This window comes from Erythranthe guttata, chromosome 6 (genome assembly GCF_056151865.1).
Source record: "Erythranthe guttata isolate IM_541 chromosome 6, IM_541, whole genome shotgun sequence".
In the NCBI taxonomy this organism is placed as follows: Eukaryota; Viridiplantae; Streptophyta; class Magnoliopsida; order Lamiales; family Phrymaceae; genus Erythranthe; species Erythranthe guttata.
The window spans coordinates 2,488,267-2,501,827 of NC_142538.1; the positions used below are offsets into that span (position 1 = coordinate 2,488,267).

General features: G+C 36.3%; 2 protein-coding genes across 5 annotated transcripts; one reads left to right on the forward strand and one right to left on the reverse strand.

Moving 5' to 3' along the window:
- The first annotated feature begins 556 nt into the window (after positions 1-556).
- TPR9 (Tetratricopeptide repeat (TPR)-like superfamily protein) lies at positions 557-6,144 on the forward strand. 2 transcript variants are annotated; one of them, XM_013002856.2, is made up of 15 exons: positions 557-766; positions 857-991; positions 1,389-1,475; positions 1,750-1,821; positions 1,939-2,131; positions 2,419-2,537; positions 2,847-3,239; positions 3,341-3,475; positions 3,552-3,662; positions 3,994-4,149; positions 4,414-4,632; positions 4,949-5,112; positions 5,227-5,341; positions 5,512-5,592; positions 5,815-6,144. In XM_013002856.2, exons 1-15 carry the CDS (start codon positions 638-640, stop codon positions 6,022-6,024), a joined length of 2,319 nt encoding a protein of 772 aa, XP_012858310.2. In that variant the 5' UTR covers positions 557-637; the 3' UTR covers positions 6,025-6,144. The 2 variants fall into 2 exon arrangements, with proteins under 2 accessions (XP_012858310.2, XP_012858309.2); XM_013002855.2 differs by having other exon boundaries at positions 615-766; positions 4,946-5,112.
- A 63-nt stretch (positions 6,145-6,207) lies between these two features.
- Positions 6,208-12,242, reverse strand: LOC105977541 (uncharacterized). 3 transcript variants are annotated; one of them, XM_013002854.2, is made up of 12 exons: positions 11,934-12,242; positions 11,312-11,359; positions 11,128-11,212; positions 10,712-10,897; positions 10,505-10,616; positions 10,394-10,427; positions 10,145-10,182; positions 10,027-10,049; positions 9,783-9,935; positions 7,173-9,658; positions 6,838-6,927; positions 6,208-6,747 (listed from the first exon to the last, which is right to left on the reverse strand). In XM_013002854.2, the coding sequence occupies exons 3-12, from the start codon at positions 11,196-11,198 to the stop codon at positions 6,701-6,703; spliced, it is 3,240 nt and encodes a 1,079-aa protein (XP_012858308.2). In that variant the 5' UTR covers positions 11,199-11,212; positions 11,312-11,359; positions 11,934-12,242; the 3' UTR covers positions 6,208-6,700. The 3 variants fall into 3 exon arrangements, with proteins under 3 accessions (XP_012858308.2, XP_012858307.2, XP_088675514.1); XM_013002853.2 differs by having other exon boundaries at positions 11,312-11,356; positions 11,934-12,121; XM_088819388.1 differs by lacking the exon at positions 11,934-12,242 and adding an exon at positions 11,725-11,927 and having other exon boundaries at positions 11,312-11,356.
- Positions 12,243-13,561: the final 1,319 nt, after the last annotated feature.

The following is a 13,561-nucleotide window of genomic DNA, read 5'->3' on the forward strand; positions in this document are numbered from 1 at the left end:
ACGGTTTAAAACAACTCGGTTTTTCGGTTTTTCGGTTTCTTTGCTCACCCCTAATTATTATAAGCTTTTTAAGGTCACCGTTTTATAAGGTTCAATTGATTAAATAGCAGACGCCAATAAACATTAATTATAATCTAGCAACCTAGAGATGTGTTATCTAACAAGCATTGGTTGGTCAGTAAGACTGAAATTCCGACCACCGGAAGGTTATAGATCGCGAATTGGCGAGATGCGCGCGGAATTGGTCGTAGGAAATTGCAGTGGTGGCGTGAACCGTACCGGTGAAAGAGGGATGTAATTGTGCGTGTTTGTGTTTTGGACTTGTCACAAATGAAATTAGTAGGGGTATTTTGGGAACTCGGGTTTGAATGGGCCTAAATGAAATGAAACATTAATGATGGACCTATTTGTAGTGAAACTTGACTTTGTGGGGCTAGGTCAAATTAGCCCATTTAATTAAGGCTAAAGTCGGATTATCAATAAAGTTGGGGTAAGTATGAACTATACAAAAACACGAAAGGGGGGCTAATTATAATTACACCGAACCTTGGGGGGTGGTAGGTGTAATTTACCCATTATATAATGAAAGGAATTTTGAATTTTTTTTTTTCACAATTGCCCCAATTCTTGTCCGAGTATGGAGAAGCTGAAATCAGTGATCCCTGAAACGCTGAAACTGGAAATCTCACAGAGCACCATTGATGAACTCCATTCCACATGCTCTTCCCTCCTCAATTTCTTCCAAAATTTGCCCCTCTTTCACCAGGTACGCCTTTGCTTTAGTAAAATTGGAAATCGTATTTTTTTATTTTTAGGTTTTGTTTTTTGCCCCCTGATTTTCGGTGAAAATTGATAGATGGTTAGAGAATTGACGGACCCAGAAAAGGCGCTCTGCGGAAAGAATAAGGAAGCTGCTATGGAGGCCAAGGCCAAAGGCAATGAGTGCTTTTCCAAAGGGGAATATTCAACTGCTTTGCATTTCTACTCTCAGGTTGGAAAAAAAATTGGGGTGTCGGTTTTGATTTTCTACTTACTGCATTTTACAGTCTGTATCCCGAGTTTTCAAGGGCGAAAACGTGAAACTTGATTTATCTGTTTTTGGTGTTGAAACAAAATTTTACATTAGCAAAAGCATTTAATTGCATAGGAACCACATAATGTGGCCAGTTATATCGACCATGGCTATCGAAAATTGAGGGTAATTTGTAAAACACAAACGGACTTGCTTTGTATTTGTTAGTTTAGAAACAGCCCAATGAGCCAGGATTCAAATGGTCTATCTTTATACTGACTAAAATCAGTCCTTAGGCGTGGCATTTTTTTGTGCTTTAAATGATAATGATTAAGGTGGTTCATTGTCTTCCTTCACTTCACATGAATATAAACAGGCATTGCGCGCTGCTCCATCAGATGTTGAAGATAAGGAGAAAAACCTTGTTGCAACGCTGTACCTTAATCGTGCTTCCACATTGCATGTGAGTTTTAACTCGTGATCATTCATGGCCCACATGTGTTACCAAGTGATAATGATTTTGAAGTTATTTCATAAATTTGTACATAGAAATTCGTTTTTCATCCTGTCGATATCTGGGGCTAATGAAAAGATTTTTTGAACTAGCTGGTCGATTTTTGGTTTTTAGTATTTTTTTCTCTCGTAGAGATTGATGTGTTTGATTGAACCATCTTGATTTACATACTTCTATGAAGTCGATCTATTCTTAACAAAAAAAATTTCTGGTTTATCTTCAGAAATTGGGATTCTTTCTGGAAAGTCTGAGAGATTGCAGCAGGGCTCTCATATTATCCCCAGCTTATGCAAAGGCGAATTCTTAGTTCCATCATTTATCTTCACTCATTTCACTGAAATCCTACATTCCTACTTTAAGTTTCTATCATTTTGTACCATCACTAAAATTCTGATCTCACGTCGTATTGTAGGCATGGTTTAGGAGAGCTAAGGCAAATTCTTCATTGGGCAACTACGAAGAGGCTATCAAGGATTTGACTGTTTCCCTGAAGATAGAGACATCCTTGAGTGGAAAAAAACAGATAGAAAATGAACTTAATATGCTGTTGAACAAATCCAGGCTAAGTCGTGCTATAGAGAAACCAGATGATGATGACAGCTCAGGTTTTCTTGGCACCATCTTTAAATCAATATGTCTTCATTTCCATGTTCATTTGATACGCAGCTTCTATTTTTATCTTCCAAAATGTTCCTTATTATCTGCAATTCGTTTCACTTTTTCACGGCAACCCATTCTAGTTTGAAATTTGTTATTGAACATGTTTTGATTCTGCTATGAGATTTTTCAGTAGTTTATTTTCTCTTCTGCCCATTAATTCACTAATTTTCTGCTACCTCATTTAATGTCTTTCACTTCCATTATTTCTTATGTTGTGGTTCTTATGTGACAGATGAACGGCTTCAGATGGAACTCAAATGTGTCTCCACAACTACTAAAGGGAGGGGAATGACTTCATTTACTGACATTCCTCTGGCGTCTTTAATTCATAAGGAAGATCCATATGCTGCGGTACGAATTAAGAAAAAATACCCAGCGTATGAGAACTATTTCTATTAATTTGAACAATATTTTACTAACTCAACCAATATCCATGGGTTCCTTAATCAAGCGTACTTCATAAACAATTATGTTTCTGACCTTATGCTTCCAATTCATATTCATGGTGGAAGTTAGAATATATTGGCATGATTGTCGTCCACTGAGTTAAACCAAAACACACAATTGCATTTCGTGTGTAGAATAGTAACTATGCAAAAAACCTGCTTGCATTTGAAATTGCTGAATTTTGTTTATTTCTCATGTGTTGTAGTGCTGCAGATTATATTGAAGAATTGTCGGGAAACTCATTGTGCTTTCTGCTTCAATGAACTACCAGCGGATACAGTGCCCTGCTTCTCATGTTCAATTCCATTATACTGCTCTCTAAAATGTCAAGTACAAGCTGGAGGAGAAGATTTTTCCCTGTGTAAGGACAAATATAGGCTTCCACAAGAGTTATCTGATGATCTTGAACAATATGCTAAAAATGTGACTTCGCCTGACATTTCAAGTTCAAGTATTGAACATGCTGCTGAACATAAACATGAGTGTCAAGGTATGCACTGGCCTGCAGTTTTGCCGTCTGATGTGGTTCTGGCTGGCCGCATCCTCGTGAAGCATATAGAAAAACAGAGCTGTGGTGGCGTTGATTCTAAAATTAATCGGATTCTGGTACTTGTATAAAAAAAAATTATTTTATTTTGCTTCTGTTTGTTTGTTACGTCTTTAGTGAAATTATGTCGGTCCAAGCTGACAGCCTTGTTTATCTCTAGGATCTCTGTGAAAATTACGGGAAACTTTCGTATGAAACCAAATTGGAGTTTCATGTTTATTCTATTATTCTCCTGTGTTGTCTTCAAAGATTTTATGCCTCCAAGCTTCCGTTAAACTCGACCACAACTTCAGAGGTAGATCGCATTGCTTGGTTGTCATGAAAAGCTACACTTATGAGTCTTATTTCAGTTTTATTGTTTTTAATTGCAGATTATCATGCTTCTGTCTAGAATTAGAGTCAATTCCATGGCAATTGTTCGTATGAATCATCCAGATGGAAGGCAGAATCTAGATTATAATGCAACAAGTTCTGTGGAACAGGTACTCGTTGCTGTGAAATATTGAAATATCCAAATTGAATCATCCCTACAGCATCAATGTTGCCAGCAGTTTGACATTATTAGTGAGCATAGTGAATTTCTAATAAAAAGAATACCATATCTCCTCCTGGAGAATATAAAAATAAGCTGATAAGAGCATTATTATTGTCTACACTTGTTCTTGGACTCTGATAACTTTTGGCAATAACAGGGCATTTCTCGTTTGGTGCATTTTTTTGTGCAAACTAAACACCGTGGTTTTATCTCTACTGTCAATTTGTTTAAATTGAGATGCTGAATTTTTTAAAATGTTCTGAATGAAACTTTTATAGGTTCAAGTGGCTCAAGCTGTATATTCTAGTGGCAGTTTATTCAACCATTCTTGTGTGCCAAATGTTCACGCATATTTTCTTTCACGTACCCTCTTCATGCGAGCAACAGAAAATGTCACAGCAGGATCCGAACTGGAACTCTCTTACGGCCCTCAGGTAGTCAGATCTTCATTTAGTAACATAAAAATCACAATTTTCACAAGATGCAACTGGACTTTATATTGTTTGCTCTGGTACAACCGGATATATATACTGCTTTGTGTTTAAATGTAGAACTACTTTTTTGATTTATGAGAAAATAGTGTTAGTGGGCAATACAATGGGTACAATTCGAAGCAACAGAGTTCTTCTACTCATTCTATAAGCAATAATAGTGATACAAGCAGATTTTTGTTCTAAGTGATTAATTACTCATAACAGGTTGGGCAGTGGGATTGCAGTGAGCGTCGCAAGTTTTTGGAAGAGCGATACTCGTTTATCTGTCAGTGTAGTGGTTGTTCACAACTGAATTTTTCTGATCTTGTCCATACTGGTTACCGGTGTAGTATACCAAATTGTTCTGGAGTAGTCCTGGAGAGCTGTGTTGCTAAATACGAGAAGGAAAAACTCAAACATTTCAAAGGACCAGACTCGTTGCAGGTATTATGTTGTTCAATCATTTTTATGTTGAACAATTTTCATAAAGATACATGCAATCAACAAAGAGGCGGGCAGTCTTTCATAATGAACTATTTAGTCAGCATTGAAATCCGTCCAACTTGTGAGTTTGTACATTCTTTACATGATGCAGAATTGCTTTGTTTTTTACCACTATCACATCTTTTGTTTACTTTGATAAGCATCGGAAAATGAATCACGTGCATTTGCATGATGAAGGTTACTATGGCATAAAAAATGATGATGACAGTGATACTAAGTATATCTCTCATCTTCTTTTTGTTTTCTACTGAAGCAGTATATCCTCAAGGATGATAAGATCGGCGGAGTAGCTAGTCATGTGTTTGAGCAAAATGATTACTATCGTTGCTTTGAGCCAGGCCATTGTTTGAGTTGTGGCTCTTTTCGTGATCTACCAGCTTCACAAAAAACAATCGCCAAAGCTAAGATTCGTGTCCGAAGGTATTGCTGGTTGAATTTTATCACTGAAATTTCTTAGGTTGATAAACTCGAAAGTCTCAATTTACTACACATTTATAATAACTACACATCTAACTCGATTATTTTACTGTTCAGATTGCAGGAAGCAGTAGCTTCTGGTGAAATTGCAACCGATTTAGTTGTGGACGCGTTGAAATCTATTGATATTTTAAGAACAGTATTGCATCCTTTCAACAAGAGAATAGCTGAGGTGGTTTATGGTTTTATATTAGTTTTACCTTCATATTTTTTATGATATTAATGTCTTATTATTTTCCATCGGGATATTTTTGTACTATATATAATATAACCAATCCATTTTCAATACTTTTAGTAGGATTTGCATTGAAATGTTTCGACTAAGTCAATTGGTGTTGTCAGGTGGAAGATATTATCGCACAAGCATTTTGTTCGATTGGAGACTTCCAATCTGCTCTGAAACATTGTCGGGCTTCAATAGAGGTAAACCTTTCAATTTAAACATGATTTTCGAACTAGCAAAATAATTTGGATTGAAGAACACTTGTCCAATTATCTATGGGATATGTGTCACGAATAGCCATAAGTAATGCTCGAGATATGTGTCACTTGTATCTTATGACCGTATATACGCTTTATACATGAATTGATGGCCCTTTTTTTTTCTTCAATATTTTAAAGTTTTGGTAAATATTTTGGCAACAGATCTTGGAAAAGCTCTACGGTGAAAACCACATCGTCATTGGGAATGAGCTGATTAAACTCGCGTCAATCCAGTTATCAAATGGTCTTAAAAATGGTGCAGACAATACAAGTCGAACTGTTGCAATATTTTCACAATATTATGGATCTCATGCAGACAACATGTTTCCACATTTACGGTACCTTAAGAGGGAAGCCTCCACACTTCAGTAATTGTTATGTTTATACTCTATCGACCACATGAATTTTTGCAAGTTGTATTAATTTGTATCCTTGTGTTAACCAGATCTATATTCAGCTAGTTGCATTAATTTATTACCGTTTGTACTTTTACTCCACATAGTATTTTATCTCGTATTTTAATATCGGTAACATTAAATGAATGAAAGAACATAATTTTGCATGCTTGATATGTATTATTTATTTTGAAATATGAAATATAGTATAACTGAATACCATAGCTGCCTGCATGGAAAAAAAGAGCTTTTTTTAATGTGCATCGACTAGTAGAAGACGAGCAAAATTCGAATCATTAAATAATTTCGTATCTCAGTCGAACAAAGAGACACAAATACAACAGAATGATTGACAGAAGATACAAAAAAAATACAAATTTGTTGTGATTTGTGCAAATGCTAAAACTTCTATCATCACTTCTTTTACAAGCTACAATCAATTCAAGCATTGGAACAAATCAGACACTACATCTACAAAATACACTTGTTACAACACCTCTTGCTGCAGCAGAAAGACGGTCCATTTTGCTCGTAGAAGTGCCTTCTGGAAAATAAAATACCAAAGCAGCACTATACTTCGAACAAAATGCCCCGATTAAAATCTTCCATTTTCTATGTAGAACTCGGAGTTTTGTTATCTTAGCTCCAGTTTACTACTTGCTGCCTTTAAACGCCGAAAGAGAGAAGAACGACCTTGTAGCTGAAAGGCAAAGCAGAACAAGATAAAGAAATTAAGACGTAACTAAAAATATTCAGCATACGTACGGAGAAAGCATATAGCACAATTAACCTTTCGTCGTAGTCACGGAAGCTGAAACATGGCCATCCTGAATTTGCTGAGATAAACTCTGAGCATGGAGTCTGCTAATATTTGTTTGACCTGCAAAATAGTTTATTTCATCTCTAGATGATAAACTAAATCCATATATTCATCGAACAAGACAAATGTAACACTAGAGAAGCATGAAGGGGATTCATTTTGGAAAAGAAGCCTCCTCGGAAATATTTCTAAGTAATCATTTTGCTCTAGGTTTTCAATGGGTCTATACTCGTGCAGATTAGCTTACTTTTATATACCAATTATTTACATCAAGATTCTTAGTTTTAGCATCTAAAGAGAAGTACCAGGGTGTTCGTAAATAGTCGAATTTTTCTGGTTCCCGTTATTCATTGAATGAAGGGTTGATTTCCTCAATAGATTTTCAGCACCTCTCTTATTCGCAAATTTTGATTCATCAGCGTCATCCTCTCCTTCAGAAAAGACAGTGGGGCTGGACCAACCAGATGCATTTGCCTCGGGTTTACTCTTTCGAGCAAAGTTTAACAGCCTCTTTAATCCTTTGGGGGCATCTTTTTGAAAGACCGTCGGTGGTGGATTTTCAGCATTCCCCCAGTCAGCATCATGTTCGCTGATCTCTTGAAGAAGCATTTGTGAAAGAGAATGACGAACTCGAGGACTCGACACTCCAACCGGGGTTACATAGGATGCTTGTGAACCCGTTACTTCACAACCACGGCCACCAGAGAGAACAGTGTGATTTTCGTGCTCCTCTATTTCAACCCAAGCTGTAGGTGAGATAGTGGTTTCTTCTTCTTCTTCGGCCTCCTCGCCTTTGAATTCTGGCTCTACCGCCTTGTCAATGACATCATCAATGGTGGGGTTACCGAGATTACCCTCATTCAAGTCTCCGTTGTCTTCATATTTATGGGGACTTCTGGAAGTGGGGACCACAGATTCAATACCCGCATCTATTTTCAACTCTTCAATTTCCTTCTCGTCATGCTCAATTATCAATATATCATAAGAGTTAGAAACTGTAGCGTTTTCATCGGCCGTGGTCAGATCTTCAGACAGTTCCAATGGTTCCTGAGGAGAAGATGTTTTTTTCTTAACTGCTGGATTAACACCGGACGTGGTTCCAGAACCTTTGCGAAGAAAAGGCTTTGATTCCAGTGGAACAACGCTGCTCTTTTTGGTAACTTTGTTATATAAGCTAGGTTTCATTGAGGAAGCAAGATCTTCAGCGGAAGTTTGAACTTTGCTCTTGGCTGTTTTCTTAGGCTTTGTCACAGAGTGCTGCTGCTTTGTTTCAGTAGCACTAGTTTTCTTGCTATCACTCTGACTCGACTTCACAGACTTAACCCGAGTTTGAGATTTGTCTATTGCTGAACTCGGATGAGAAACTGGTGTTGTTGGCTGTGATCTTCTACGAGTTGGCATTGGATTTGGACCAGTAGAAGATGCTGGAACAGTGGTTTTAGCAGGTGATGCCCCTGTGGCTCTTGGTGATGGCATTGATGGCCATGATTTACGTGTGGCGGGCAGAGAAGATGCCTTTGGAGAGGCTTTCTTAACAATTGCAGGTTTTGGGCTTTCTATCTTCGGATTTGCAGGTTGAGAAGACACAATCTTCTGCGGCTTCTGGAGCTTTTTCACGATTTGTTTCTTACCAGCGTCGATTGCATTTGCTGAGGTCGTCAGTTGTGATTTCTTCATATCAAGAATTTGTTGCGCAGCTCTGAATTGTTTGTCTTTCTCTGGCCTTTTTTTAGCAGCTTCTCCCCGAAGTTTCTCGTCCCTCTTCTCCTTGTACTCATCGTAAAAACCGCCTCTGTTCTCAGAAGGTAAGCTTTGTCTTTTGTTGCTTGCAGAGACAACAGTACGGCTTTTTACAGGCTTAGTTTCCATCATTTTCATCAGAAGCTCATTGAGTTCTGCTTCCTTTTGACGGCTCCATTCAGATGAGGCAATTAATTTGTCATTAATATCCGTTGATTCAGTTGGAAGTGTCTCTTGCATAATTACCGGACTATGCGCTCCATTTTCATGCAAGTCCAATTTGACATCTGATCCACGGGGCTCAGTAGGACACTCAGCCTCGGGCTCTGGTGAACTATATGGAATTTCAGTTTCGACATTATTTTGAATCTTTGTAACTTCATCCTCGGCAGAAGTATCTCGGGGAGATTGTGAAGAATCTTCTTCACCCATTCCGCTACTCCATCTTCTCAGTACAGATTTGCTTGCACCGATAGATGCAGTCAACAATGATCTAGCCTTCTGAATATCTACTGTTTGGTCCTTTTGTTTGTTTTCAAAAAGACTTATTGCATCTTGCACACTCATTCTCCGCACATTATTTTCCGGTTTTCTAGGCGCATGCTCAAGTCCTTCTTCATCGCCGTCATTTTCAGCAGGATCTTTTGGGAAAGACGATCTTTCTCTGCCAGGAAAATAGTTGAGACTCTTGATAGTTATGGCAGTAGACCTTCGAGATCCAGACCGTCCAATTTGTACCCTTCGCATTGGAGATGCTGATCTCCTAGGTGAAGCAGATCTTACGAGAGTGCGACTTCTTTCCTCGGATGGAGGCTCTTCCTCGCTCGAGAAAGAAGATTCATCACTTTCTGTAGAGTTTTGCCTCTCTACCTGTGCAACTTTTGCTGGAGAGACACCGTATTTTACTTGCGTATCTGAAAACGATGAATTAGTGGCATGATTATTCCCTTCTTTTGATCTTACTTTTTTATCCTCCAACAACTGTGTTCTGCTTGAATCTTCAACAGCCTGGGCTCCTTGTCTCAATTCTATATACTTCCTTAAGGAATCGCTGGAAGGAATAGACATAACAATTGGTTTTCATTAACAATAACTAGAAATTTTTCCTTAAGGCACGAGACAATGTTTTTTAAATGGAAAAACATCTGTGCTTTCTGTTTTAAAACTAAGTTTACCTCAAGTCTCTTGATCCAAAATGTTTAGACAACTTCCCAATATCAGACATCTCCTCGATGGAATAGCTAGAACCAGCAGCTTGGTCAAAAGCAGTGATCAGTTCTTCTGTCAAAGTAGCTAGCCTTAAGTCCATGGCCCGCAGCAATTCATTTCTGTAGGCAACCCCAACAGTCAGAATACAGAACATGTTATTTTGGTCTTACAAGTAGTTTCAACTTTCAGACAGGCTAGCCAATATCTTACTTGGATGCATCTGCGCCTTCAGCCTACAAAAACCCATCAAAAATGTAGACAGTTCAGAAGAAATATACAAGCAGTAACTATCCATGTCAGTTGAGCTGGAAAAAGAAAAATAACGTACTCTTGTAGTTGACCGTGTACCATCCGTGAAGATGCCATCTGACAGAAAGATTAGTGGTAAAAAAGTTAAACTCGGTATCCGTTCAACAATGATTGTAAATATATGCTTTATATTTCCTATTTGTGGAGTTTTCTTTTTCTTAGGCAAGAGCATATGAATAAGATGAGTATGCAAAAAACATCCACATAAAGATATTCTCAACACTATTAGATCAAACCTCAATCTTAACAAAAACGTACACACACTAACCAGATTCTCCACTCTGGAGCTGATATTCTCTACCCTGGTAAACGGGAGAAAAAAAAAACATCAGTTTGGATTCTAAGGATATGAATTTAGGTGAAAATTAACTGATTTTACCTTTGCATAAAGTGAAAGATGAAATTTACGGGCTTCCTCCAGCTGAGATATCTCATTTTTCAAGGAACTGGTAACGTCCAGTATATTTGCTGAACCAATTATACGGAGAAACCTGTTTTATGAAAATAAAATTTTGAGTAAAGCAAATAGGACCATATTCTATCTCCACCGGAAGCAAAATAAAGAAGGCAAGAGTATCTGCTATACCTTATCAATGTCGACTTTGTAAACCATTTGATGTCGTGTGAATTTTCTGGTCGGCTGAGTTTATACTTGGCACTGGATCCTTTTGAATGCAAAGCTTTGATTTCAGCTGAATGCAATAACAGATGCTCCAAAATTCCTGATGTTACTTTCTCTATCTTGCTACCAGAGCACACACATGCATCATACCTTCAGAAAACGTCAAAACAACAAATGAAATAAATAACTAACACATGCGGCAAAAACAGCAGTTATTAGATTCAACAGGGTGCAACAAAAAAAAAATCGGAAATATAAACAAATTGTTATCAAGTATCACAATCTATTAACAGATTTAAGGAAAAGAAAGCGAAGATTCTTTTCAACAATGTCCGACATATTTTCGAGGAACAAAATGACTAGTATTATTGAAGTATAACCTATTTTGACTCGGTATAATATGTAATTCAACTTGATCAAGCAGTGCGTGGGCATCTATTGTTGTCTCCATCTTCGCCAATTAATCTGTAGGCAGCATACGAAAACTCGATAAGTCGTATGCACTTCAAAACTGCCTCCAAATTTCATAAACACCGATGAAGGAACAAAGAAATTTATGATTACCCGAATTTTTTTTAAGCTCTTATCATTCCAAACTCCAGTAAAGACCTGCTAACAGAAACAACCCATCGCCTGATTATCGCTCAAGCACCGAATTTCGTTAAACGTAAGTACATAACAAAACACAACACAACAGAAATCCATGAATACGATCGTGTCAAATCACACACATTTTTTTATAATCTGTGCAGGTGAGAACACGAAAATCTAAACTGAACAAAAAACGAGAGGTGTTTCAACATTTGTCGATAAATATTCATATTTTTTTTTCAAATATTCATAAAAATGGACCATGTACTGAACTATTAATCAGCAGAAGAAACTTCGCATTCAGCATTTAATCAAAATAATGCCGAAAAGGAAAATGAAAAAGAAAACACAAAAATTGAAGTTGAAATTGAAACATCACCACCGACCTCTCAAGATCAGATCTGCCATAAGAAAAATAGAATGGACAATTTCCAAATCCACCGACAAATTTAAAAATAAAATAAAGCTCTAGTACATTAGCATCAAAAGATGCACGATAATTCAAATCTTCTCGCATTACTGACAAACTCAAAGCTTATACAAATTACAAAATTCCATTTCAGAAAGTTAGAGAGAGAGAGAGAGGAACACTTACTGTGGTAGTCTGGAACTGAAGCAATAGCTCAGCTCTAGCCTAGAGAGAGAAGAGGGGGTGTTTTATTCAAGTCCTTTTACTTAAGAGTGTAGAGAGAGAAAGCAAGGGAGCCTTTTGTTTGAGCTAGAGAGAGAAAACTCCACACCGTAAGATTCGATTCTAAATATAAACATAGATTTTTATCTTTTAATGTTTATTATTTTATTACAATAAAAAGGAAAAAAAAAAAAAAAAAAAAACAAGAGAGGATTTGGGATTGAATTTCTACGATTGTTACAGCACTGATAGAATTTGGATGGTTCGTTGGTTGCTGACGTCACCTGTTTTTTGATACATTATATTATTATTTTTATTTTAAATATTTGGTTTTGTAATTTCAACGGCATAATATTCAAAATTTGACTAGTAACGATCTGAGCAAATAAGTTGTGTCAATTGATCCAAGTTCGAATTTTATTGTCAATAGTCGCTATCCGAGTTTGCCATACATAACTAGTCTAGTGTGATTTGCAATTTATTATACGAGATTGTAGGTTTACCCGATACACCTATATGGTTGATTGCGGGTTATTTCGTTAAAAGAAAAAAAAAATTTGACCAGTAAAGAGGTTGATTGTTTGAAAATAATGATATAAAAATATGGGAGACTGAGGGAGAAAGGAAACTTTAATCCCATGTTATAGTTTAAATGGCATTATTAGATTAATTAATCGTAATTAAATATATTATTAGGACAAAGTTGCTGAGTTTAAGGACGTGGGAGACAATCATAGGCACATCGTATACACTTGACAAAGTGAGATTAGGAAATAATTATGAGGATCTAAAAATGGATTTAGAGGTCAATTATCTGAAAAGGCAAATAAAAATAATATAATTAAAAAAATCAAATAAAGTAAGTTGTATTGAAGGGCCCATCAATATGGGCCCACGAAAGAAACCTATTGGTTGGGCCCATTATCATAATTGTGACGTTCAAACTCATTACTTTTTAACAGAAAATTTCTACTTTTTCTTCTTATTGATAATTACAATAGCCACCATAGTTTTGATTTTTTTTTTTTTAATTCCGTCGATTTCGATCTGATTTTTTCGGTTTTGGCTATTCCAAATTCCGACAATTTTCCGTGTTTATTTTCTAAAATTAGTTGGATTGGAATTAGAATATATATATGTGAGATTCCAATTTTTTATCCGATTTGAGTTTCTGAATTATGCAAGAAAATAAATGGTTTTTCGACTTGTATTACTATAAATTGATTTAGTCCACGTGTTTTAACTTTCTTTCGACCTAATTCGAAAAAGAAGATGAAAATAATAAACATTTTGTTCTATTTGTTACTAAATTTTATGAGAACATATACACCAAAAACAGTTGGTGTAAATTAATATATGTCCTCAAATTTGATGTTAAAGTAGATGCATGAGTGTCTTGGAAGTTAAATGGCAAAGAAACAAAAAGAAAAAGAAAACGTTAGCTTCAAGAAACGTTTTTCGTATTGGTTACTAATTATATTACTAGTTGAGAAGTTGGTGATTATTAATTAAAAAAAAAAATGAAATAATTGTTTATTTTTTTAAAGTTGGAATGTTTTCTTTTATCATAAATAAATAAATAATTAAATAAA